Source organism: Myotis brandtii, unplaced genomic scaffold (genome assembly GCF_000412655.1).
Source record: "Myotis brandtii unplaced genomic scaffold, ASM41265v1 scaffold513, whole genome shotgun sequence".
NCBI classification, from domain to species: domain Eukaryota; kingdom Metazoa; phylum Chordata; class Mammalia; order Chiroptera; family Vespertilionidae; genus Myotis; species Myotis brandtii.
Genome location: NW_005369552.1, coordinates 1,881,504 through 1,908,393, shown reverse-complemented (window position 1 = coordinate 1,908,393; position 26,890 = coordinate 1,881,504). Strand labels below are relative to the sequence as shown.

The following is a 26,890-nucleotide window of genomic DNA, read 5'->3' as shown; positions in this document are numbered from 1 at the left end:
GTGAGCAATTAGGAGCCAGCGGTCCAGGATTGTGAGAGGGATGTCCAACTGCCGGTTTAGGCCCGATCCAAGGGATCCCGAATTGGAGAGGGTGCAGGCTGGGCTGAGGGGAACCCCACTCCAGTGCATGATTTTGTGCACTGGGCATCTAGTTGAAAAATAAAAAAAAATATTAATAGACTGAAGGTTCATAAATTACTCATAGCCCAAAATTAGAAACAAATCAAATATCATCAACTGATTAATGGGTAAACAAAGTTCATATATCCATGTAATGGAATATTAGTCAGTCAAAAACAAGAATGAATTACTGATTCATTCTTTGACCTCAAAAGCATCATGTTAAGTGAAAGAAACAAATACAAAAGGCCACATATTATATGATACAATTTATATGAAATGTTCAGGATAGGCAAATCCCAACTGGATGCAAAACGATGGTTGTCAGGGGCTGGGAGAAGTGGGGAGTGGGGAATGACTGCTAACGGGTACTGCTTTCTTTTGGGAGTGATGGAAATTTTCTGGAATTAGTGGTGACAGTTGCACAATCTTGTGAGTATACTAAACACCACTGAATTGTACATTTTAAAAGAGCAAATTTTATGCTATGTGAATTATAGCCCAACTAATAACAAGACTCAATAAAGATGCTTTTATAGGCTCACTTGAACATGGGGGCATTTGGTTGCCATTTTATCAAAGTAACAATGTCACAACACCTGCACCAGAATGTCCTGTGTCCCTTTAAAATATATTTTCTGATATTAAGATGCTTGGAGTCATGGAGAATAAATGCTCTGATACATGGCTTCTCTATGTGTGTTACCATTAATCTTCACCATACTCTGTCATATGGACATAATTGCCATTTTACAGAAGAGGAAACTGAGGCTCAGAGAACAAGGTCATACATCACATGAGCCAAGATTTGATCTCAGTTCAGTCTATTCTTTTGGTAACATTAGGAAAGTGAGAAGCAACGAAGTATACATGTTGGCAGATGCAAGAAGAGAACTGGCAGAGGGGGCTGTCACAGAGTTGAAGGAAGGAAAGTTTCAAGAAGGAGGGAGTGATCAGTAATGTCAAATGGCATGGAGATGAGATAAAGAAACAGGACATGTCCATGTGACTCATGGCCTTTGCAGAAGCAGGGTCAGTGAGACGGTGGGAGCGGCAGTGAGTGGAGGGTCATTTTAAGCAAAGGGACAGAGACAGGGGGCATGAGCTCCTCTTTCCCAAGCCTGGCTCCAAAGGTGGGGAGAAAGATGTGTTAGGAATATGTCAGGGGAAGCTTGTTGTGCTGGCTTGTTCTGTTTTGATGATGGTATTGATGACAGAAAATACAGCCCCTGTTCTCAGTGAACTTACAGATCAACAGGGGAGGGAATTTCTCCTAAAATTCACCACCCAGAAAACCACTCGTGAGCCAGATGACATTTGAGCGTTTAAAGGCCTGATGTAGGCACCAAAGTTTTTGTAGGCCTCTTGATAGTCTGTAATCTGAAGGAAGGAGTGTCATCCTCAGAAATAGGTGAAGAAAACAAGGAGGGTAGCCTGGGAACAGAAAAACTGAATATGTCAGGGGAAGCTTGTTGTGCTGGCTTGTTCTGTTTTGATGATGGTATTGATGACAGAAAATACAGCCCCTGTTCTCAGTGAACTTACAGATCAACAGGGGAGGGAATTTCTCCTAAAATTCACCACCCAGAAAACCACTCGTGAGCCAGATGACATTTGAGCGTTTAAAGGCCTGATGTAGGCACCAAAGTTTTTGTAGGCCTCTTGATAGTCTGTAATCTGAAGGAAGGAGTGTCATCCTCAGAAATGGGTGAAGAAAACAAGGAGGATAGCCTGGGAACAGAAAAACTGCCGCCCTGCAGGTCTCTCCACTATGGTTATGTGGCATTTCCAGGTTTTCATTTGCCAGGGCTAGCCTGAAATTCACCTGTGGTAACCTGGACTCCAATATTTCTGCTGCCTCATGTACTAGTATATACCCTGCTGCTATGAACTGAATGTTCGTGTCCCACACAAATTCATATGTTAAGCCCCTAATCCCCAGAGTGGTGGTGGTTGGAGTTGGGGCCTTTGGGAAGAAAGAGGTAATAAGGGTGAAGTCTTCATGAATGGGCTTAGTGCCCTTATAGGAAGTGACATGATCTCTCTCCCTCACAGGAGGACACAGCTGCAAACTAGGATGGGTGTTCTTCCCAGGAACCACATCAGCTGCTACCTTGAGTGGATTTCCCGGCCTCCAGAACTATGAGAAATAACTTTCTGTTGGTTAAGCACACCAGTATGATATTTGTTATAGCAGCCTGCGATGAGATCCCTGCATAATGCCCTTGAGTGCGAGTGGAATCTGTGGCTATGATGAGATGCTAATAACGTGATTATGTTACAGTATACAGCCATGCATCATTTAACAACAGGAATATGTTCTGAGAAATGTGATTTTCTTGTGAGAAAATTGTAGAGTGTACTTACACAAACCTAGATGGGATAGCTTACTGCAAACCTAGCCTACATGGCACAGCCCATTGCTCCTCGGCTATAAACATGGACAGCATATTGCTGTACTCAACACCCTAGGCAATTGTAACACAAGGTAGGTATTTGTGCATCTAAATATAACTAAACATAGAAAAGGTACAGGAAAAACATGGTATGCAATGTCTTTATACAACTGGCAGCACAGAAGGTCTGTTTACACCAGCATCACTATGAACATATGAGTGATACATTGTGCTATGATGGTACCACAGCTATGAAGTCACTGGGGGACAGGAATTTTTCAACTCTGTGGGGAAGCACGGGACTTGGTTGGAAGGTCTGTAAGGAGGGTTCTCTGAAAGGTCGGGGGCCTCTGAGGGGACCTTGCCAAAGGCAGCAGCCCCGACCTTGACTTTTCCAAACAAGTCTGATCCCGTGGGTGTTTTGCTAGAATCTCTATGTTTAGTCTTTAAAGACTCGACCTTGTACAAGCATGTGCTTTCTCAAGGGTACTTACCCTGCTGATTGTTTCTAGAGGTTAATTTTAGTTCAAGCTGTTGTGACAATAAAAGCCTAAGATGGCAGGTGAACAGAACTGCTTTTTACTTCTAAAGCAAACTAGTCCCTTAGCCTCTCTGCCGCTGGAGGAAATATTTCCCAATCCTCCGCCTCCGTTGTGGGAAGACTCATCAACTAGGTCCTCAGGTATGGGGTCCTGTGTCAAACCATGTTAGAAGGAGAGCTTTTAGCTTGCCTGGTTATCAAGATCAACAAGGTAGTAGAGTTTATGAGCCTCTCTCCTTTAGTACCTCTAAAGAAATAGGGAAAAGTCTTAGAGAAAATGAGGCTAACAGTCCATTTACAAAAGGACTCCTTAATGCCTCGTCTGAAAATTACCACATGACTCCTTGGGACTGGCAGATTTTGGTCAAAACAACTTTAGACAGCAGTCAACATTTATTATGGAGAGCCGAATATAATGAAATCTGTGAAAACAGGCTGTTTATGGGTGTTCACTAGCCACCCCACACAGGAGCCCTCTGGGCCATATCTAGCTGTAAGTCCCGGGCACTAAAAAACATCTTCTGAAAGATCCATTGAAAGGACTCTGGTTTATTAAGTCTTGTGCACACCTATGAATGTTGTGCAGAGTGTCTCTGTTAATTGTTATTTTGTGTCTTTGTTGTTTAGTTTAATTTGTTTAAAGATAGGGCATATTTCACTTTACCAGGGCCCCAGTGACTTGTAACAGGCTGAGCTCATAATAGGGATTACAGGAACTTCCCAACAGCTGCCAAGAATTCTTATTCCTGAGGGCCTTCCTGCTCTCTCTCTCAAGACATCAGCCACTAAAAACTCTTAACTAGTAGAAATTCTCATCTGTCTGTAATGTAACTTGGTTACTAATTAATGTTCTTTACTTACTTTCTTATCTTTGGGGAACTTAGTTTGCACTTCACCATTTTATGAATATAGGGAATCCTTGGTCTCTACTGTTTAGGCTTTATGCCACTCAAAACTCATATGCTATATTGGGTTACTCTATAATAATATAAGGGTAATATGCTAATTAGACTGGACATCTTCCAAACATCATTCCGGACGTCCTTCCTGATGCAGCCGGGGCCGTAGGGAAGCCAGCCCAGGTCCCAGGTGCCTGTGGGCGGCCCAAGGGAAGCCAGCCTGGGTCCCTGGTGCCTGCCAACGGCCGGAGGAGAGAAGCCCGAGTCCCAGGTGCCAGAGGGAAGCCCGTGCTGGCAGCTGGGGGAAGGAAGGCCTACTCTTGCAGAATTTTCATGCATCGGGCCTCTAGTATAAAATAAGATTCTAAGGCTAATGTCCCCGTCCACCCTTTTGTAAGTACTCACTCATTCATTTACAGTAGGGGTTTTTTATTTCTGTTTTTAAAATCTCTTCTTATACACAAAATTTCATATTACTGGTCTACTCAAAAAGAGAAAAATATAAGAAATAATTATTTAAACTCCCCAAGTATTTATCCTAGAGGGCTAGGGCTACAAAAGTACCCTTGAATAGGCTGCAGAAGCGGCAGCAGTGAGGTTGGTGCGGGGCACGCTCTTTGTAAAGAAAAAAAAATTGTACTTTTGCACTGAAGCCGTTAAAGGCCCAGGAGTTACTGCAGTCCTGGGAACAAACCCCAGGACCTGCTATCTCCCCACATACACACCCACCCTTTCTGCAGCCTTCTAAGAGTTGTCAAGGTCATGTTATCTCTATTATGCCTTTTAAGAATATGAGTATATTTTCCATTGGAAAATAGCCTATTTCTAAAAGTTAAGGGGAAAAAAAGGGTTTTTCCTGTATTTGCCTAAGAAGCAAAAATTTTATATATATTATTAAAATAATTATGTTAATCAGAAAGTTAATTACTTTAAATTAACAAATTAGTTAATACTGTTTAATAATAATAATACATAATCTTTTAGTTTAGTATATTTGAGTACCTTCCAGGGTTTAAATTTTAAGATTTACTTTCTCTCTCATGAAGGAAATTTTATACTTAAGGTATATGGGAAGCTCTGTCAAATAAAGAAATAATAATTATATTCAATTTATATGTGCATATTAAATAGTTTCTAATATGCTTTCATTTGTAACTAGTTATTATAAGTTATAATATTGTGAAATATTATGTTTTACAGAAAGGACAAGATTCCATATTATTTACATTACTCTATAAAGTATCTGAATTTATAGAAATACTAGCAGGAAAAATCGAAAGAAATGACAATTTTTTTCTACTGGGGATGTGCCCGCAACCCAGGTACATGCCCTTGACTGGAATCGAACCTGGGACCTTTCAGTCAGCAGGCCGACACTCTATCCACTGAGCCAAACCGGTTTCGGCCTAAGAAAGCAGTTTTAAAGCAAGTTGGTAAATTATATATTTCTCTCCCTACCTGTCCCTTCAAAATTTAGCAATTCTGAATAAGTAGCAATACATTTCTTTACATAAATTCAATAAGACCTATTTCCAATTATAGCTATATTAACCAAAATAAAAACTAACAATAGGCCTGCTTATAGCACCATGCCTTTACCACCTTTTACAGGACTTAGTCCATCCAGCATTCCACGGGAATCCCTTACAATCCACAGGGGAAGGCCATTATTAAGTGTGCCCATTCAACATTAAAAAACATACTACTAAAACAAAAAAGGGGGAATATGGGACTCAAGGACCCAATGAATTGTTAACATGGGGGAGAGGATATGCGTGTGTTTCTACCCCCACAGGGCCGCTGTGGATTCCAGCTCATTGGATTGAACTCTATCATGGCATGGCACGGTGACTACCAGAACCCCTCCAGCCAATATAGTATAACTTTTACTAATAATCTTACTGACAATAGCCCAATTTGCACCACTCACCCCTAAGTCTTTGTTACGGGCCCTGACCTACTAATAAGCCATAGTTCATCTTTTCTAGTACAGGTTGGAGAAGGAATTTATTCTGCATATTGTGTTACCACCCAGAATATTACTTCATTGAACATCAGCACTATTATGGTACTTAGGAGGCAAGCAGAAATTCTGATACCTGTTAATCTCACCAGGAAATGGCAAGACTCATCAGCTATCAAAGTCTTAGAAAGAGCACTGAGCCAATTATGGCCCAAAAGATTTTTTTGGAAATACTCATTGCAGCCATTATCTTGGCTGTTGTTATTCTTACTACTGCCAGTGTCGCTGTGGCAGTCCTTCCTGAGTCTGTGCAGATGGTCACATTTATAGACAATATGGCCTATAATGTAACTAGGGAATTCACTATACAACAGCACATAGATAAAAAAAATATTAGCTAGACTACGGGCAATAGAGGCAACCATTGAATATCTGGGGGAAAGACAGGATGCTATAGCATACAGGAAAGTGCCTAATTGCGATTAGGAGCATAAGCACATATGTGTCACCCCTTTAAAATGGAACAGTAGTCACCATCATTGGATTAATGTTAAAAAGCATCTATGGGGAGTCTTTCATGATAACCTTGCTGAAGAAGTAAGCATGTTGCAAAGGCAAATTAGAGAGTCCTTACTTGCTATCAATGAACATGAAAAACAGACTACTGCTTGGAATATGGTAAAGGGGCATTTGGAGTGGATAGACCCCACCACATGGTTTCCTAAAATCAATTAGTACCTAATTGGACTAACCATTGCTGTCATTGTAATTCTCTTTGTTTTCCTTATAGTCTACAAAATCAGAACTCAAGCAGTAAATGTGGTTTGCAGACACCAACCTTCCAAAGCAGAAAGTTCACCGCCTCCCTCTGTCTTCTGCAGCCAGCAAAACAAAAAGGGGGGAGATGTGGGGAACCATGGGACTTGGTTGGAATGTCTGTAAGGAGGATTCTCGGAAAAGTCAGAAGCCTCTGAGGGAACCTTGTCTAAGGCAGCAGCCCCTACCTTGACTTTTCCAACAAGTTCAATCCCCTGGGGTGTTTTGCTAGATTCTCTATGTTTAGTCTTTAAAGACTTGACCTTGTAGAAACATGTGCTTTCTCAAGGAAACTTCTGTTCATCCATCACTCAGAGTCTGCTGGTCAGCCCCCACACAACTCCATTATAATCTTAAGGGACCACCATTGTGTATGTGATCTGTCATTGACTGAATGGCTATTTTCCAGCCTTTGCCTGCATATACCAAGAGGGAGATTATTCTTGGTGAGCCTGACCTAATCAGGTGATCCTGCAAAAAAAAAAAAGTCTTCTCCAGCAAGTCACAGAGGAGGAAGTCAGAGATTTGAGGCTTGAGAAAGATTCAAACCTCATCACTACTTTGAAAATGAAGGCGCCACATGGCAAGGAATGTGGGTGGCCCTAAGAGCTGAAAATGGTCCCTGACTAACAGCTAGCTAGGAGATCTAAGGACACAGATTTCAGTCCTACAACTACAATGAACTATTTCTACCAACAACCCAAATGTGCTTGAAAATCGATTTTTTTTCTCTTGAACCTCCAGTCAAGAACTCAGCCAAGCTGACACTGTGATTTCAACCTTGTGAAACTCTAGATACCCTTGGAACATCTGGCCTATGGAACTAACATATAGATGGGTGTTTTTTTAAGAAAAGAAAAAGGGAAATATTAGTAAACATACAGCTAGAGAAACTATTCAAAATGGAAAAAAACACACACACACAAAAAAAAAGACTCAAAGAATATGTTTAGACAGGACCTGTGAGACAACTTCAAGTGGCCTAATATATGTACAATTGGAGTCACTGAAGAGGAGGGGTTAGGACTAAAATTAAAAAAACAACAACAACAACAACAAAAACAGTGGGCAAAATTTTCAACTTTGATAAGAATTGTATACCCACAGATACAAGAATCTCAGCAAAATCAAGCTAAAAAAGCATAAAGGAACTGACACCAAGGTATAGTGTAATCACATTTTCAAAACCAATGATAAAGTAGCTAGAGAAGAAAAAGACAGATTATATACTGAGAAACAAAGATAAGAATAATAGTTCATTTTTCGTTGGAACCATTCAAACCAGAAGACAGTGAAACAACATCTTTAAATAAGTAAAGAAAAAAATGCACACTTGGATTCGGGACAGAGTAAACAGATCTATCAAAAATGAAGGTAAACAAAAACTGAAAGATTTCATCACCAGAAAACCTCCACTACAAGAAATGTTAAAGGAAATCCTTTAGGCCAGTGGTTCGCAACCTTGACACAGATGTCAAATAAACAGAAAAAGATGATCAATACCATAACATAATTGATTATTGAGGAAATACAAATTAAAGCCACAACAATATCCCACTGTGTCACTGTGCTTAGTTACAATTTCTAATTGAAAAGCCTGACCGTTCCATGTGTTGGCAAGGATGTCGAGAACCCGGGCTTTCACACACTATTGATGGGAGCATAAAATGGTACAACCACTTTGGTAAACAGTTTGGAAAACTTTTTTTAACATTTTAAGGAAAGTGAAACACATAGCTGTCATCTGACGCAGGCATTCAACTTCCAGGTGTTTACCAAGAGAAACGAAAGCAGGTAGCCACGCCAAGACACGTACAAATGTGCATAGCAGTTTTTTTAAAGTTCATCCAAAGGCAATGGATTTCAAAATAATCATGCTGAGTAAAAGAAGCCAGATAAAGGTAGACTAGATATTATGACATACAATATTATATTAATTTCATGTGTACAATGTAGTAATTTGACCTCTGTATATAGGGCAAAATGATCACCACAATAGTCTAGTTTTCATCTGTCATTGTACAGAATTAATACAGTATTGTTCACAGTATTCCCCATGCTGTACGTTACTTCCCTTGACTTATTTATAACTGAAGTTTTGTACCTCTTGATCCTCTCACCCACTTCACCTCAAGCACCCCCTCTTATCTAACAACAACCAATCTGTTTTCAGTATCTATAAATCTTGGTTTTGGTTTGTTTTCTAGATTCCACATATAAGTGAAATCATGTGGTATTTGTCTTTTTCTGTAAAAGACATTTTCTTATTTAAATCTTCTAAAAAGAAGACTGAATGTTGATAATCAACACAACAATGTAGTGTGGGTTTATAATCTATGTAGAGGAAAAATGCTTGCTCTCAACACAAATGCCAGGAGGAGAGGGATGGAAGCACATTGTTGTAAGATTCTTATGCTATGTGAAGTGAATTATCCTTAGAAGCTAAAATGTGAGCAGTTAAATATATAGACTGTGACCCTTAAAGTAACCACTAAAATAACACAAGGTAATAAATACATCAACAAAAGAGACCAATACATTATAAACAATATTCACTTAAGGCAGTAAAATAGGGAAAAAAGAACATATGGCATTAATAGAAAATAATAACAAGATGGTAGATTTAATCCCAATCAAATTAATAACATTAAATGTACATCAAAGGCAGAGATTTCAGATGGAATAAAGATGCAACAGCCAATTATATGCTGCCAGTAAGAAGCCTACTTAAATATAGACAAATGGATGAAAAGGAGAAGTATAGAAAGTGGTATACCACACTGAAACTAATAGGAAGCTGGGGTAGCACTATCAATATGGAATAAAGTACATTTTAGGGAATGTTACCAGGGATAAAGATGGTCATTTCATAATGATAAAGTGGTAATTAATCAAAATGATAGATAATCTTAAATGTTGATGTACCTAATAGAAGAGCTTCAAAATACATGAAGCAAATAATGACTGAACTGAAAGAAGAAACAGATGAGTCCGCAGTTATACTGAGATCTTAAGAGATCTTAAGAGTATGCCTGCTAGAACATGCAGACAGAAAAATCAGTAAGGATATAGAATATTCAAACAATGCTATCAGCCACTTGACCTAGGATATATGTGGAATCCTACACAAGGAACAGAAGATTACACATTCTCTTTAAGTACATATGGAATATTTACCAAGACAGACCTTGTTGTTGGTCATAAACAAAGTCTCAATATATTTAGAAGGACTGAAGTTACTCAAAGTATGTTTTCCAACCACAACATAATTAAAAATAAAATCAGACAGATCTCCTTCTGCAAACAAAGAAAGAAATTCACGTCATACCTCACACTATATACAAAAATGAACTTAAATGGATCACAGACTTAAATACTAGCATAAAATCTATAACTCTCAATATTTTAGATGGGTAGAAGGTAATCTTGTGACCTTCAGTTATTTGAAGAGTTTTTAGATAACACCAAAACATGGTCTATGAAAGAAAAAAATTATGAATGAGATTTCATGATAATTAAGAACATCTAATCTTCAAAAAGTGTTGTTAGGAGAATGCAAAACAAGTCACAGATTGTGAAGGAAAATTGCAAATCACATAGCTGAAAAAGTGGAATACAGAATATATAAAAAATTAAAATTCAGTAAGACAAAAACAATTAAAATGGCAAAAGGTTTGAATAGAAATTTTATCAAAGGGTATACAGATATGTCAAATAAACAGAAAAAGATGATCAATACCATAACATAATTGATTATTGAGGAAATACAAATTAAAGCCACAACAATATCCCACTGTGTCACTGTGCTTAGTTACAATTTCTAATTGAAAAGCCTGACCGTTCCATGTGTTGGCAAGGATGTCGAGAACCCGGGCTTTCACACACTATTGATGGGAGCATAAAATGGTACAACCACTTTGGTAAACAGTTTGGAAAACTTTTTAACATTTTAAGGAAAGTGAAACACATAGCTGTCATCTGACGCAGGCATTCAACTTCCGGGTGTTTGCCAAGAGAAACGAAAGCAGGTAGCCACGTCAAGACACGTACAAATGTGCATAGCAGCTTTTTTAAAGTTCATCCAAAGGCAATGGATTTCAAAATAATCATGCTGAGTAAAAGAAGCCAGATAAAGGTAGACTAGATATTATGTGGTTGCTTTTTTAATAAAACTTTAGAAAATGGGAACTAAGCTATAGTGTCAGGTAGGGACTGGGGTGGGGCGCAGAGGAGCAGGTGGGTGGGACTAAAAGGGCACCAGGACACTTTAGGGATGGAACCTGTCTGCTCCCTTAGCAGTGGTGAGGGCTTCACAGGCATATACCTATGCCAACACTTACCAAATTGTACACTTTAAATATGTGCAGTTTAATATTTGTTAATTATATCACAATAGAGATGTTTCGAAACTATAGCACCACAAGCTTTCTTCTGTTTAGTATTTCTTGGCATAAATATTTCAGTCCTTTTATTTTAAACCTTTCAGTATTCTTATATTTTAAGTGTGTACTTTGTGAACAATCTAAAGCTAGATTTTACTGAATACAATATGCACTTAATACGTACTTATTGACTATTCAATAAACAAGTCCAGTATGATAATCTCAGTCTTTGATTTAGTCTAGAGTTTTGTTCATGCACATTCATCATTACATTTTTAGTTCATTTCTAATATTTTATTCTTTTGATTTCTCTCATCTCCCTCCTCCCTTTCTTCTCCCCCCTTTCTTCCTCTATCTGTTTTTTCTTTTCTCCCCATTTTGCCTTTATTTGCATTGATTGAAAATACTTTGACCCCTCATTCCAACTTTTTCCACTCTTTTTATTTTAGAACTATATACTCTATTTTATTGGTTATCCTGGAAATTTTAACATATATATATTAACATAAAGTCTAAAAGTACACAATACCTCTACTTACCCTAGAATATAAGGACCTTACACATGGTGGCTTATTTTTGTGTGTGTGTGTAAAAATTTCACTTTTATTCTCCTAAGTGAACACAAGTTCTATGGCATTTTATCTTTCTTTCCTTTTTTAAAAAATATCTTTATTGATTTCAGAGAGGAAGGGAGAAGGAGAGAGGAGAGATAGAAACATCAATGATGAGAGAGAATCATTGATGAGCTGCCTCCTGCACTCTCCCTACTGGGGATTGAGCCCGAAACCCAGGCATATGCCCTGACTGGGAATCGAACTGGTGAGCTCTTGGTTCCTGGCTCGATACCATACTGGCCAGGCCCTATAGCATTTTAAATGAAATTTTCAGACCACAGGGTTAGCATGGAATCCGGCTCTCAAATTTTGGCAGGGAAGATATGGGGCAAGGAATTCCTAAGGGAGGGCTGGTTCCCCTCCCCACCTTCTTAAGAGCCGAAGCTGCAATGAGCCAGGCTTCTCCTGCAGGATGAGCTTTCTTTTTCTTAATTCATCCAGGAGGATGCTGCCCTTCACAAGTTCCAGATTTACCCAGGGTCTGATATCCCACCCTCTCTTGTGGCTTTGACTTATTTCCTATACTTTTTTTTATTCCTCACTTGAGGACATGGTTTTATTAATTTGGAGGGTTAGCATGGAATCCGGCTCTCAAATTTTGGCAGGGCAGATATGGGGCAAGGAATTCCTAAGGGAGGGTTGGTTCCCCTCACCCCCTTCTTAAGAGCCGAAGCTGCAATGAGCCAGGCTCCGCCTGCAGGATGAGCTTTCTTTTTCTTAACTCATCCAGGAGGATGCTGCCCTTCACAAATTCCAGATTTACCCAGGGTCCTCCATCTGATCTCCCACCATCTCTGTGGCTTTGACTTATTTCCTATACTTTTTATTATTCCTCACTTGAGGACATGTTTTTATTAATTTGGAGAGAGAGATGGAGAAAGAGAGAGAGAAAGAGAAACATCAATGTGAGAAATATTGATCAGTTGCCTCCTGTATGCACCCCGACCAAGGGATTGAATGCGCAACCCAGGTATATGCCCTGACTGGGAATCACAACCTTTTGGTGCATGGGACCATGCTCCAACTAACTGAGCTATCTGGCCAGGGCCCTACACATTTTAATTAACCAGAAATATTAACATGTTTTCTATTCTCCAAGCTTTCTGATTAATAGTGCAGTGACTAAGAATGTAGTTTTGGAATTTTGAGTGTTTGGGGTTCAAACCAAGACTCTACTACTTACTTCCTGTGGCTTTGGGCAAATTAATAAAAGTCTATGTACCTTGATTTCCTCACATGCAAAGGGAGGGGCAGTGATAGCACCTGCCTCACAGGCTATTGTGTGCACTAAATACGTTAATGCAGTTGAAGAGCTTAGGACAGTGCCTGGCATACAGTAAGAACTCAGGCATGAGCTGTTGATATTGCTACTATTTTTGTGCTTGAAGAAAATATTCTGAGGTTACACTGCATTCTATTCCACAAAGGAATTAATGCCTTATGATATGAGATATGAATTTCCATAATAAATAATTTTCAACTTTCAAGTGACATTAGGTAGCTTACTTGTGTCTGAATATAAAGAAATGGCTTCCTCAGTGACAAAATAACAAGTGCTTTATATGCATTGTTGTTCTGTTTTTCTTTCTTTTAGAAATTATCGTCTCTTGTGGTTAGAGTTTCAAAGTCTGTTTTTCAATTATAAATTATTTCTACTGTTGTTGGATCAGCAGATACTCCTACACAGAGAAGCTTTTACCACTTAAACGTAGCATGATAACACTTTGTTTTTTAAGAGAAAATGATGCCAGCAGCTGGTTCATTTCATTTAGAATCAGAACACATCAGTATATGTATGCCAGGCCCCAGAACAATCCTGCATATCACATGTGCTGGCATTGCTCCATTAATAACACTTGAACAAATAAATTTCAAGTTCAAGTTTTCTCCCCAAATAACACAGGTCACATTTCCCCAATACCTGGCGAATGAAGCTTGGTGGTTGAAGCTGCCGCTCTCTTCGGAGATGAAACAGCGGGTTTATTAGCATCTTGATCTTTTTGTAGTTCTTTCTTTGTTCCTATATATAGTTTTAAAAAAGAGAAAGAAAGCAAACTAGTTACAACTGGAACAGTAACACGAGCTGTTTGTTGAAAGGGATGTTTAACACAAGGCAAATAGCAAAGTCATATTTCGATGATTTGCTGCTATGGTCACACCCCCTGTGCTTCAGGGACGACACACTTGTTTACAGCAAAGGGAATTCAGCTGGAGGGGTCAGGGGACTAAGCACACTGCTGTCTCTGATTTGTTGAAAAAATCCCTATCTTGGGAGGTCGCAGCACCCCAATGACCCTGACGCACTATGTGGGAATTAATATTGTCCTGTCCTTAGCCACCAACATGACCTGCCTGCCTCTTTCTGCAGAAAGTAATTTTCAGAAGACTGAGAAGGAAGCTGTCGATGAAGTAACTACTGATGACTTCAGCATCATCGAGGACCCAGCCATGGGGGCCGTGGCCTGCCTCCAAATAATTTCCATGCAGCTGGGCCACACAGGCGACCTGCGAAGCCTCTGTGCTCTCTCTGCCGCAGCTGAGCCTGTGTGGAACCAGAGCTGGTCCCAGAGAATGGGGTGTGGGCGATATCTCAACAGCAAGTGGCATCTAAGAACAGCTCCTCAAATCATGTCCAGGGGCACATGGAGCCTTTCTCCCTGTGTGCTGGGCATGGACACTCACCTTCACGTCACCTTCATCAGAAAGTCAAAGAACAATGGATGGACAATTAGAGAAATAACACGCACCTGGATGGACCTAGACCTGCCTCTACTCTAGCAGTTTATTATGTTATTTCCAAACCAAACCTTGGTGATGGTTCCTTAGATGCTGAGCACGAACCTCCAACTTCCCCCCAAGCCCTAGAGGTAACCACTGCTGGCAATGTGGTGGTTATTCTTCCAGATCTTTTTCTAGGTATTTATAAATATATCTACACATATACAAACACAGTTATTAATTAACTAAATGAATCACATACTGCAATTTTTTTTGCCTACCCACAATCTTTAAATATCTTTTTCATATCATTTATTTATAGATCTTTTAAAATGTCACATTGCATTAATGGGCAAAGATGTACCATAATTCATTTACCTATCTCTTATTGCTGAAAATTTAGATTATTAGCAAGTGTTGGCTATTAAAATGGCTGAATGTGCTACAATAAACATTCTTCTACTTGTTTCTTTGCACGCGGGTACCAGTGTCTTTCCAGGACAAATGCATAGCAGTGCCTTTGCTCATTTACAAAACTGCGAGATGCAGTCAACTGTCCTCTACAGGACCTAGTCCGCACTCCAACCAAGTGTGTGAGAGCAGCTCTTTCCCTACTGACAGTGAAGTCTCAACACTTAACTTTTGCCAGATACTTAGAGTATCTTCATGTCGGTCATGCGCATTTTCTTATTCGAAAATTGTCTAACAAAACTTTTGCCCATTTTTCTTGCATTTTCCGTACTTTCACATGCCCTTGACTGGAATTGAACCCGGGGTCCTTGAGTCCGCAGGCCAACGCTCTATCCACTGAGCCAAACCAGTCAGGGCCCCTATCCAGTTTTAGGGCACTTATTATAGGTTATTTGTATGTCTGTGTGCATGCAGGTGTGTGTGTGTGTGCGTGCGTGTGTGTGAGAGAGAGAAAGAGAGAGAGAGAGAGAAAGAGAGAGAGAGAGAGAGAGAGAGAGAGACAGAGGCTGAGGCAGGGATAATTTCTGGAGTTTGGGGAAGGAGGCAGGTATTTGGATCCTACCTCCTTCTCTCTTGTTCTTCTCTGGCCTGACTGGGCCACCGCCTCCCTCACACCATGCATCTGCCTCAGCTCCTCTCCATCCTAGTCCACCTGCCTTCAGCTTTTCCATCACAGACCTGTCTTCATCTCTTCTGTTTTAATGCCTTTGGAGACTTTGTTTTAGTCTTGTTAGTTTGAATCTTCTAAGGCCTGAATTCTCTTTCATATCCCCCCATTTTCTTCCCACTCTCAATACACATTGTGGCATGTAGTAACATACTGTCTCCCACATCTCAGTAATGGCGCCATCACTCACTGTGCTCAGGTCAGAAACACCAGGAGTTACCTTAATTTGCTTCTTGCCCCCATTCAGCCTGTCAGCAAAGCTTGTTGACTCTCCTCTGAGACTATCCCCAAGGTCTGACCACATCCCTGCCTTGCATTGCCTCTGCAGAGCCCATGTCACCAACACCCCTTCTGCCTCATCTACAGCCTCCTGACTGCTCTGCTACGCCCACCCCCACCCCTAGAGCTCATCCCCCCATGGCAGCAGCTGAATTACTTAAAATCTAAGTTAGAGCAAGTCATTTTCAATTTCAAAACCCTCCAACCACCCCCACAACACACTCAAAGCGAAATGCCAATTCCTTACCACACCACAAGGCCCTATACACCAGCACTCTCCAATAGAAACATAGAATGAGCCACTTATGCAATTTTAAATTTTCTTGTAAGAACATTTAAATAGTACAGTGAAATTAGCTATAATAATGCATTTTATTTGATCTGACATATTCAGTATCACTTCAACATGGCACAGGTCACCTTTCAAGTGCTCAATAACTACTCCTGGGCCGGTGGCCACCACAGTGGACAGCACAGCCCCAGATGACCTTGTCTCCTGGCTACTTCACAGACACACTGTGATGGCTGATTTTATATATCAACCTGACTGGGTGATGGGGTGCCCAGACATTTGGTCAAATGTTATTTGGGGTGTGCTTGTGTTCTGGGTGTTCCTAGATGAGATTAACATCTGAATCTGTGTGACTGGGCCTCAGCAGTCTGCCAAAGGCCTGAGAAGAACAAAAGGCTGACAGGGAAGGATCTTCACCAGCCTGATTGGCTGAGCTGGGACATCAGTCTTCTTCTGCCTCAGACTTGACCTTACCCCATTGGCTGTCCCGGGTCCCCAACTTGTTGACTGGAGACCTTGGGATTTCTCAGCGTTCATAGTCATATGTATATTTAATAAATATATAGTATATAAATTCTGTAAAGAATACATGTTATTTATATGTCATATACTATATGTATATGTATATATATGTATATGTATCTTATTTATATGTAATATGCTATATATGTATATGTATCTTATTGGTTGTGTTTCTCTGAAGAACCCTGACTAATACGCATGCTGATATCACTCTGGTCCCTGCTTGCACCTCCAGTCACACCACCAGCCTTGCTGATGATGAAACATGCACACTTCCTCCCATCCTAGGCACTTTAGCTTGGGTTCCTTCTGCACAGAATATGCTTCCCCCAGCCCTGGCTGGTGTGGCTCCGTTGCTTGCAGCACTGTCCTGTACACAGATAGGTCACAGGTTTGAGCCCTAGTCAGGGTACATGCCCAGGTTGCAGGTTCCATCCCCAGTCAGGATGCGTGCCAGTTGGGGTTCGTGCAGGAGGCAACCAGTCAGTTTCCCTCTCACATCAATGTTTCTCTCTCTCCCTCTCACTTCCTCTCTGTCTAAAATAAATAAATAAATAAATGCTTCCCCCAGACTTTAAGCATGGTTCCTGCATTCGTGCATGCAGGTCTCTGAACAAATAACCTTCAGAGAAGCCATGCCTGACCTCCAGGTGAAACAGTCCTGCCACCTGCCACTCTCCCTTTCACTTGCTTTGTTCTTCTTCACAGCATTTGTCATTACCCCCAAGTATATTATATACTCATCTGTTTGTTTATTGTCTACCCTCCCCACTAGAACACAAACTTCAACCAGCTGGCCACACCCTTCCCTGCACCACGTGGCCATTCAGTTGATGTTCTTCCTGCCCCTCCCCCTCCCACTGGGCTCCTTTCAAGACAGGCCCAGGCCAGGCATTCTAGGGCTTACAGGGGCTGGAACCTGGGTCCCAAAAGCCCAGCCAGCACTCCACACTGCTGACAGGAGTGCTTTTTTCAGAGTACCAATCCGTACCAATGGCTAATCTCACGCTTCCATTTCTTTTCTCTTCTTTGATTTCAGGTATCAGCAAATACGAAAAGGCAGCAAGGCCCCTGGGAGCTGAGAAGAGAAGTGGGAAAGGCCCAAAGTGCACTCAACACAGGACTTTAAAAGAAAACTAAATATGCATATTTAATCAGAGTTTCAATTTTTTCCATACCATGACGTACAATTTGGCAACTTCTAGCAAATATTTAAATATTAATAGACTTGATTAGGCAATTTTGCTTCTACACATCTCTCTTTGCAACACTTGCACAAGCGTGAAAAGATGTATGTTCAAAGATACTTCATACACGATGACAATAATAAAGAAGTGTAAATAACCAAATTGTACATTGGGTAACAGGTGAATAAATTATGGTACATCCATACTATGAAGTACTATGCCCTTAAAAAAGGATGAGGTAGCTCTATATTGTACTGGTATGGAGAGCTGCCCATCTCTATATATAAAACCCTAATGTGCAAATAGACTGAACGGTGGAACAACTGAACAACCAGTTGCTATGATGTGTGCTGACCACCAGGGGGTACACAAGGAACATGGCGGGCATAGGTAGCAGGCAGCAGAGTGCAGAACATGGAGGGTGTTGGCCACGGCAGGATGGTGGAGCAGGTGAGCAGGGGCACCAGACCAAGGTGGGGCGTCAGTCGCTGTCATCGGGGCAAGCCTCTGGTGGTTACTGAAAATTCTTTGCTCCCATGTGCCGCAGTCCCACCTGGTGCTCGCACCAGCTGCCAGCACTGGCTCCACTAGCACCCACTGCCGGCGCCCAGCACTGGCTCCGATCACTTGGCGCCATCAGCAGGTGCGAGCGGCAGCTGCTGGCCCCGATCACCCCTCAAGGCTTCTCCACCTCCTCCTGCTCCTGAGGAGCAATCAGGGCTGGCAGCTGCCGCTCGCATCTGCTGCCAGCGATGGCCCCGCTCGCACCTGCTGCTGGCGCCAGAGCCGCCACTCACACCCACTGCCAGAGCCCAGTGCCAGCCCTAATCACCCCTTAAGGCTTCTTCACCTCCCCCTGCTCTTGAGGGGTGATTGGGGCAGCAGCCACCGCCAGTGCCGGCTCCAGTCGCTCAGCACCATCAGTGGGTATGAGCAGGGCCAGCACCATCAGTTCATGGGAGCAGCGGAGGTGGGAGCAGGGCTGCCAGCAGACAGGAGACTGGGGGCCATGGTGGGAGGGGCTGGGCGGGGGCAAGGAGGATTGGCCAAGACCCGCCCCTGTGCCCACCATAGCCTCATGGCCCACAGTTCCTTTCATGGTGCACGAATTCATGCACTGGGCCCCTGGTGATAAATAATAAAGTGAGTTGTTGAATAGTATGCATTTCTATCCTATTTTTATAACACAAAATATTATCTGTACTATGATTGTAAATATGTAAAAAGATTTGAAAAACAGGCACCAAAGTTTTAATAATGGTGACTTCTGAGCAGCAAGATTGAGGGGCTTTTATTTTTTACTTTTTATTGTATATGTTTCTGCATTATTTCCACTTTTTTGATGAATCACACAATACTTTTATAATAAGAAATAAATAATAAAGGGAGAGAAACCAAACCAAAATGGAAATAATTTGTCTGATCCATAAAAGCACAAGGAGAGAACCCAGACTAGTACAGCTAATTCTGCAGAAATTACTCTGATCAAAACTTCACAAACCCCTCCCCCAGGAACATAACCCTGCCTGGAAGATTCCTGTATGGTTCTGGGAATTCCTGATGGAAAATTATAGCAATCAGCTATTCTTCTTGCAGTTTTCTTGCAACCTAGACTTAGTCCAAATGTTTTAAAGTATACCATCAGCTTCCATTTAACTCTAAGATCTCGGAGTTGACAGAGGTGCCAGCACAAGTTTGGTCTCAGGGTTTTCTTGCTGCCCTCTGGCCACCCTCCCTCAGTCTCCCTGACTCCTGCTCCTCCTTACCTACACCGGAGTGATGCCATCCCAGGATTCTGCCTCAGTCTTCTCCCGTCCACCCTTCTGGATGAGCTTGTCTACTCAGCATGCTTGCACCACTGAGCTGGATGCACTAACCACTATAAGATCTGATATTTCCAACCCAGACAGGCCCAGACATCTCTCCTGAGATCCACACCTTTTCGTAGCTGCCAACTAGGCATTACCACTTACCACTAAATGACCAAGTCAGCATGCCCCACATGGGACTAATTGCTTCCTCTCAAATCCACTCCCCTTCCGGTATCTTCTTTCCTAGTCAATTGTTCCCCTGGTCACTGAAACCAGAAGCCAGTGAGTCCTCTTCCTTATCCCCCCATGTCACTAAGTCCTCCTGATTCTGCCTTGTATGTGGCTCCTGAATTTGGCCCTTTATCCATTCTCACTTTTTACCTTAGTGCAGTCCCTGTCATTTCTTGCCGGGACAACTAGAAACATCTCCTGGGTGATTTCTCTGTCTTGTGTCTTATCTTCCTCATCTTTACCTAGCCCATCCCCCTTACCACTGCCAGAATGACTTTTCTTATTCATCAACCAGATCACATGATTGTCCCTATTATTTCTTTTTTTAAAAATTGAGAGTTTTTTGGGTGATATTGGTTAATAAAATTATATAGATTTCAGGTATACAATTCTATAATACATCATCTCTATACTGTATTGTGGGTTCACCACCCCAAGTCAGTCTCCTTCCATCAACATTTATCCCTCTTTATCCTCTTCTTCTTCTCCCCATCTTCCCCTTCCCTCTGGCAATCACCATACCATTGTCTGTGTTCATGAGTCTTTCTTTTTTCTTCTTCTTTGCTTAATCTCTTCGCCCTTCTCATCCATCCCCTAACCCCCTCTTCTCTGACAGCTATCAGTGTATTCTCAGTATCCATGACTCTGTCTCCACTTCATTAGTTCACTTTGTTCATTAGATTCCACATAATATGGTACTTGTTTTTCTCTGATTGGTTTATTTCACTTAGCATAATGCTCCCAGGTCCATTCCATGCTGTCGCAAAAGGTAAGTTTTTTTGTTTTGCGGCTGAGTAGTATTCTATTATGTAAATGTACCACAGCTTTTTTTTATCCACTCCTCTATTGATGAACAAGAATAAACGAAATGGGTTAAAGACTTAAATGTTAGACTTGAAATCATAAAAATCCTAGAAGAAAGCAAAGACATTAAAATCGTGATCATTTTTTTGTAGCAATATTTTTTTTCTGACATATCTCTTCAGGCAAAGGAAAACAAAAGGAAAAATAAATGAAAGTACATCAAACTAAAAAGATTTTGAACAGCAAAGGAAACAATCAGCAAAATGAAAAGACACCTCACTGAATGGAAGAACATATTCACCAATATATCTAAAAAGGGCTTAACATCCAAAATTTATAAGACACTTATACAACCGAACACTAAAAATCAAACAATCCAATTAAGAAATGGGTAAAGGACTGGAACAGATACTTTTCAAAAGAAGACAATACAGATGCCCAACAGACATATGAAAAGATACTCAATGTCACTAATCATCAGAGATATGCAAATTAAAACAATGAGATATCACCTCACACCTGTCAGAATGGCTATCACCAATAAATCAACAAACAAGTGTTGGTGAGGATGTGAAGAAAAGGGAACCCTTGTTTGGTGGGAATGCAGACTGGTGCAGTCACTGTGGAAAGCAGTATGGAGTTACCTCAAAAAATTGTGAACCCACAATACAATATAGAGATGATATATTATAGAATTGTATACCTGAAATCTATAAAATTTTATTAACCAATATCACCCAAAAAACTCACAATTATGCAAAAGGTTTTGTTTTGTTTTCCTGGAGCCCTCGATTCTCCTCTGGACTGGTCATCTCGAGGGCTGTGCAGAGCTGCCATCCTGGAATGCCTGTTCGTCATCATTCTGAGAGACTCCGTTGCCTCTCTCCTCTGTCGGTCCCTCTTCTCTGGACCCCTCATGTCTTCCTCTTTCTTGGTCTGCTTCCTTATTTTGGTGGAGCATGTTGTGGGGTTTTTTTGTTTGTTTGTTTTTATTTTTTAGTTTACAGAGAAAGGTATATGAGAGGCAAATTATCAGACATATTCCATGGCTGACATCTTGATGCAATTGTTTGGTTTAATCTAATGTGGCAGTCATTTCCCGCAGATCTGTGAAGGCAGTTAGCTTTGCTTTTAGCTTCCAGGGTTGCTGCTGAGAAGTTCGATATCATTCTAAATGTCAGCCATTGGTGTGTGATCTGCTTGCTCTCTTGGGAAGCTCTTGGTAGCTTTCTTTTTCCTTAGTGTTGTGGAGTGTCGTGCCAATGTGCCTTGGTGTGGGTCTTTTTTCATTTATGATACTGGGCACTTGGTCAGCTCCTTCGGTCTGCAAACCCTCATCCTATAGTTCTGGAAATTTCTTTGAATATATTCCCAACCTATGTATCGTGTCTCCTTTTGGATTATCTCCCATGCACGTGACACTCAATATGCCCATGATTGAACTGCTTGTCGCCTAGCAAAACTTCTCAGTTCTATCTTCCCTGACTCAGTAAAGTGTGTCTTTTGCTCAAGCCAGATATGTTGACCTCAGCCTTGTCTCATTCCTCTTTCTTGCTTCTCTACATGCAACAAAATGCTAAGTGTTGTGAAATATGCACCTTGCATTTCTCTTAAATTTAGCCTACTTCTTTTTTGATAGTCATTGCAGCTTGTTCATGCAGACCAGTGCCACTGCTCTTGTGGAACTTTGCCGCAGTCTCCTGCTTCTTCTTTTCTCCAGTTAACTCTGCCCCATCTCATCCTTCAGAACTCAACCTAGAGGTCTCTGGATGCTGCTATTAGGCTCTGTGGCCACGGCTTTATTACACTATCAGCTGAATGCCTTTTATCTGTGCAGATTCCCTATTAGACAATACAGTACATGAAAATTGCCCACTCAGTCAATGTTAGTAGATAAATGAGGTGGTTATTATCACTAACTAATAATGTTCTTCCGTGCTGGAAAATGAAATCAACCTTGCAAGGAGGTGAATTCCTGATATTTGGAAACCTCTTATTATTTTCTCCTCATTTCTCCTCCAGTACCTCTCTCCCCACATAATAGGCATGTCCTAAGTGAGTAATGATAAACTGTCTTTCACACTGTTAGCCACAAAATTAGTGAACTCCTGAAAATGATGGATTTGTAGAAAGGAAATAGTTCAGTTCTCCAGGGGAATCAAGATACTGCATGATCTATGTCCTGAGAAATTGTAAATAAGTAAATCATGGTGGGAAAAATACTTTGTATATGTGAAACTACACAAATAGATATTGAGGTATTACTCACTGTGGCAGTTTTAGTTCAGTAAGACACAATGAAAGAAGTGGTCTGGATGATTTATCTCATCATTTACTCACATTAGTTCAAGAGAACAATAAAACTATGCTTTTCAGAGCTAACATTTTCCCTGTATAAAAAAAAGAACCCCAAATAGTCTATTTAGTATTAAATGAATGCCATCATTTTAGTATCCTGTAGTTTTACTTCAAAGACTATGTCATCCCTCTTATTTTCTGAACTATTCAGTCTTTGAAAGCTTCTAAGCATCCTTTTATTCATTTATTCATTCATTCCCCCATTCATTCATTTTATAGTTATGGGGTGGCTCCCTTGTACTTGATATGCTAGTAGCTATTGGAGAATCCAAGGTGAAAAGACAAAATCCTTTCTGCAGAAATTCACCAATTAGTGGGATGTGTAAATAAGCAATGACAAGATAGTGGAGCAGCCCAGAGGTCGGGATAAGGACTTCCCTCTGGGAACATGGAGACGGAGCCAGGTAGGGCTTCACCAAAGGTTATATTTGAGCTCAGATGTGAAATATTGCCAAGAAGAAAAAGGCACAACAGCGTAGGGTCACGTGTAACGATACAGATATAAAGGGATAGCATATTCAGAAATAGGAGGTGGGTTATGAGATTGGAGGAGGGTTTTCATCTTGAGCCCAGCCTACCTTAAACTTTAGCCCTCTATGATCTTGAACTTCATCAGACCAAGGCAAATTTTTTACTCAGTTTCCCTCTAACATATCTGAATTCCCCTGAAAATCCAATTTATGGCTAAATAAAACTACTGTTCAATTAAATACTTATTATACTAATTATATAGGTTTTTTTCTTGCTTTCATTTTTATAAATAGGAAATTGCAATCGAGGTTGCCAATTAAGGGAAATGATGATTAATGAACAAACAGGAAGTAACCAAGAATTTAACCTGTTTTTGGCTGCTAATGCTTATAGTTCAAACTAAGGTATCTGTCCAAGATAACAGGTCAAGACTCAGTCATCAAATGGAAATACATATTTAAATAAGTCATTTCCTTATTTATAAAAAGGACATGTACTCATTGTAGAAAAATGAGAAAATACTTTTTCTTCATTTCACCATATCCTCACCCAGCGATAACCACTATGAACCTACTGAAATGTATTATTTCAAATCATATGTATATTTAGATTTTTCTTAATAAAGTATTATAATACAGTGTTAAACACTTTTATTGTAAAATATAATACTTCAAACTTATTTGTGTAGTTTAGCAAATAATTATAAAGCAAATACTCATGAAATTGTACCCAGGTCAAGAATTAGAACATTCAAGCTAATGAAGAATTAGAACAGTATCGACCCCCCTGAAGCTTGTGTCTCAAGCCTCTTCTTTCCCATTCAAGGAAACCGCTGGCACTACGATTTGGTCATTTCTTGCTTTTCTTCATAGTTTTGCTACTCCACAGGCATCTTTGAATATTTCCTGAAGTCTCTTTGTAAACTTTATTATCAGTGAAATCATACCATGTGTATATTCTTGTCTCGCAATTTTTACGAAAAATTGTGTCCATAATATCCATCTGTATTTGGACAGCACGTAGCCCTAGTTCACTATCATTGCCGACAGCGATCCACTGTGTGCACACATCTCAATGTATCCATTTTTCTCCACGAGTGGAAGTGTGAATTACTTCCACTTCCAGTTTTAGCAATTACAAGCAATGTTTCTTTGAACTTGAGCATATCTCCTAGTGTAAAGGTGGTGAAGGCCACTGAGAGCACTGGGGGAGGGTAGGCTGGAAGGGTTTGACTCATCTCAGGTAGGCTGGTTGGGTGATTGTTGATTAGCAAAGTGTGGGGCCCAAAGTGGTTCTCAATAGAAACATGCAGAGGGATGAAATATGAAATATATGAAAACTTTTCAGTAATGAAGAAATGTGTCTGTCTTTTCCAGTTGTCTTAGAAAATAGACAACTGGCATTAATCTCTTTCTGTTATGTTTGCATTTCTTGTACCCTTCTCCCCCATGATGAAACACATTGGTATTTAATCAATGTAAGACAGCCAATAGAATATATAAGAAGTCGAGAAAGAAATGAAATTTTCAATAGTGACATGTAATTAAAAGTTCCAGACTCATCATGTTAAGAGACTGGGCTACATCATGGCAAAAATTTGTATAACAATGCATTTCATACAATAGGCAGTGTTCTAAACACCAAAATGTTGGAAGTCACAATGGAAGACACAGCTCTCAAGGACCACTCGCATTAATGAGTGCTGGACTAGCTCCCACGGCTCTTCCAGGCTGACAGGTAGAGTGGGCAAAATACCAGGGAGTGACCTTTCCCATAAAAGTGTGTACAGATTCATGAAGAAGGGTTTGGTATTTGTGAGGGAGGGTTTGGTTATGTGCCCTACTTCTGCGGAGCCACCACAGAATGAAAGATTTCACATCAGCCTGTAGGTAGCTTATGGCCAAGGGCCAAGGTTAGTCCAGCATTTTGTGAATTCTCTGATACTCTGGGTGTGGATGTCTTAGTTGCTTCCCAGAATATATAAGAAGTCGAGAAAGAAATGAAATTTTCAATAGTGACATGTAATTAAAAGTTCCAGACTCATCATGTTAAGAGACTGGGCTACATCATGGCAAAAATTTGTATAACAATGCATTTCATACAATAGGCAGTGTTCTAAACACCAAAATGTTGGAAGTCACAATGGAAGACACAGCTCTCAAGGACCACTCGCATTAATGAGTGCTGGACTAGCTCCCACGGCTCTTCCAGGCTGACAGGTAGAGTGGGCAAAATACCAGGGCGTGACCTTTCCCATAAAAGTGTGTACAGATTCGTGAGGAAGGGTTTGGTATTTGTCAGGGAGGGTTTGGTTATGTGCCCTACTTCTGTGGAGCCACCACAGAATGAAAGGTTTCACATCAGCCTGTAGGTAGCTTACGGCCAAGGGCCAAGGTGAGTCCAGCATTTTGTGAATTCTCTGATACTCTGTGGATGTCTTAGATTGCTTCCCAAATTATCTAAATCATGGCTATTCTTTCTGTTGTTTCTTTTTTATTTTTTAAAAAATCTTTATTGTTGAAAGTATTACATATATTCTCCTTTCCCCCCATTGACCCCTTCTTGCTGTTGTTTCAATGAAAGAATGTGAAAGGCAGAGCAGAGAAAGATAAATGTTTCTTTCCCCTTACATGGATCATTCTGCAGCATTTCAATTATAATTGCTAAATAGCACCCTAGGCCACAAAACTGGCAACAGAGAATGAGGGTATTAGAGTTTTAAACTCAAGTGTCCTAAAACAATATCAAACTGTGTCAATGAACTGCTTAAGGGAGAAGCTTTGTGTAATGATTGTAACTCAGGTGGACTTATCAGTAAAACTAGAAACTGACGAAGCAGCTGTGATTCTGCAACTTTTTCCACGCTGTCTGTCTATTGACCACTTTACAGCCTGTAAGTTCGTTCATAAAAGGGTTGGAAGAGAAGAGGGGTATATTTTCAAATTGACAAGACATCTAATTGTTAGCAGCCCTAGTCCAAGACTGCCAGCGGAGAGGGTCTTGGGAACCTGTACTATTTATCAAGCGGGAATTTATGTTGCTCATCAATATGGAATGCTGTCTTCACCATCATTACTATCTGGCAACTTCTACTGACCCTTCAGGTCTCTGCCTGTGTGTTTCCTGCACACTATGCTGGGTCTATACAACAGGCCTTTATTGTACACTCATTTCCCTTTCACAGCTCTTAGCATAACTGTAATGAAATAATCCTATCTAATAATAGACAAACATGGTAATTGACCATACCTTCGCTACACCTCCCATTGGCTAATCAGCTTGATATGCAAATTAACCACCAACAAAGATGGCGGCTAATTTGCATACTGCAGGCAGGGCAGGACAGCG

General features: G+C 40.6%; 1 protein-coding gene across 7 annotated transcripts in view; it reads right to left on the bottom strand.

Annotated features, from left to right (window-relative positions):
* MTUS2 (microtubule associated tumor suppressor candidate 2) overlaps positions 1-26,890 on the bottom strand; it is a 550,651-nt gene that overhangs the window by 123,504 nt on the left and 400,257 nt on the right. For all 7 annotated transcript variants that reach the window (XM_014548541.1, XM_014548540.1, XM_014548544.1 and 4 more), the window contains one exon: positions 13,653-13,751. In XM_014548541.1, coding sequence (XP_014404027.1) covers positions 13,653-13,751 — 99 coding nt within the window. The remainder of the gene's footprint in view (positions 1-13,652; positions 13,752-26,890) is intronic.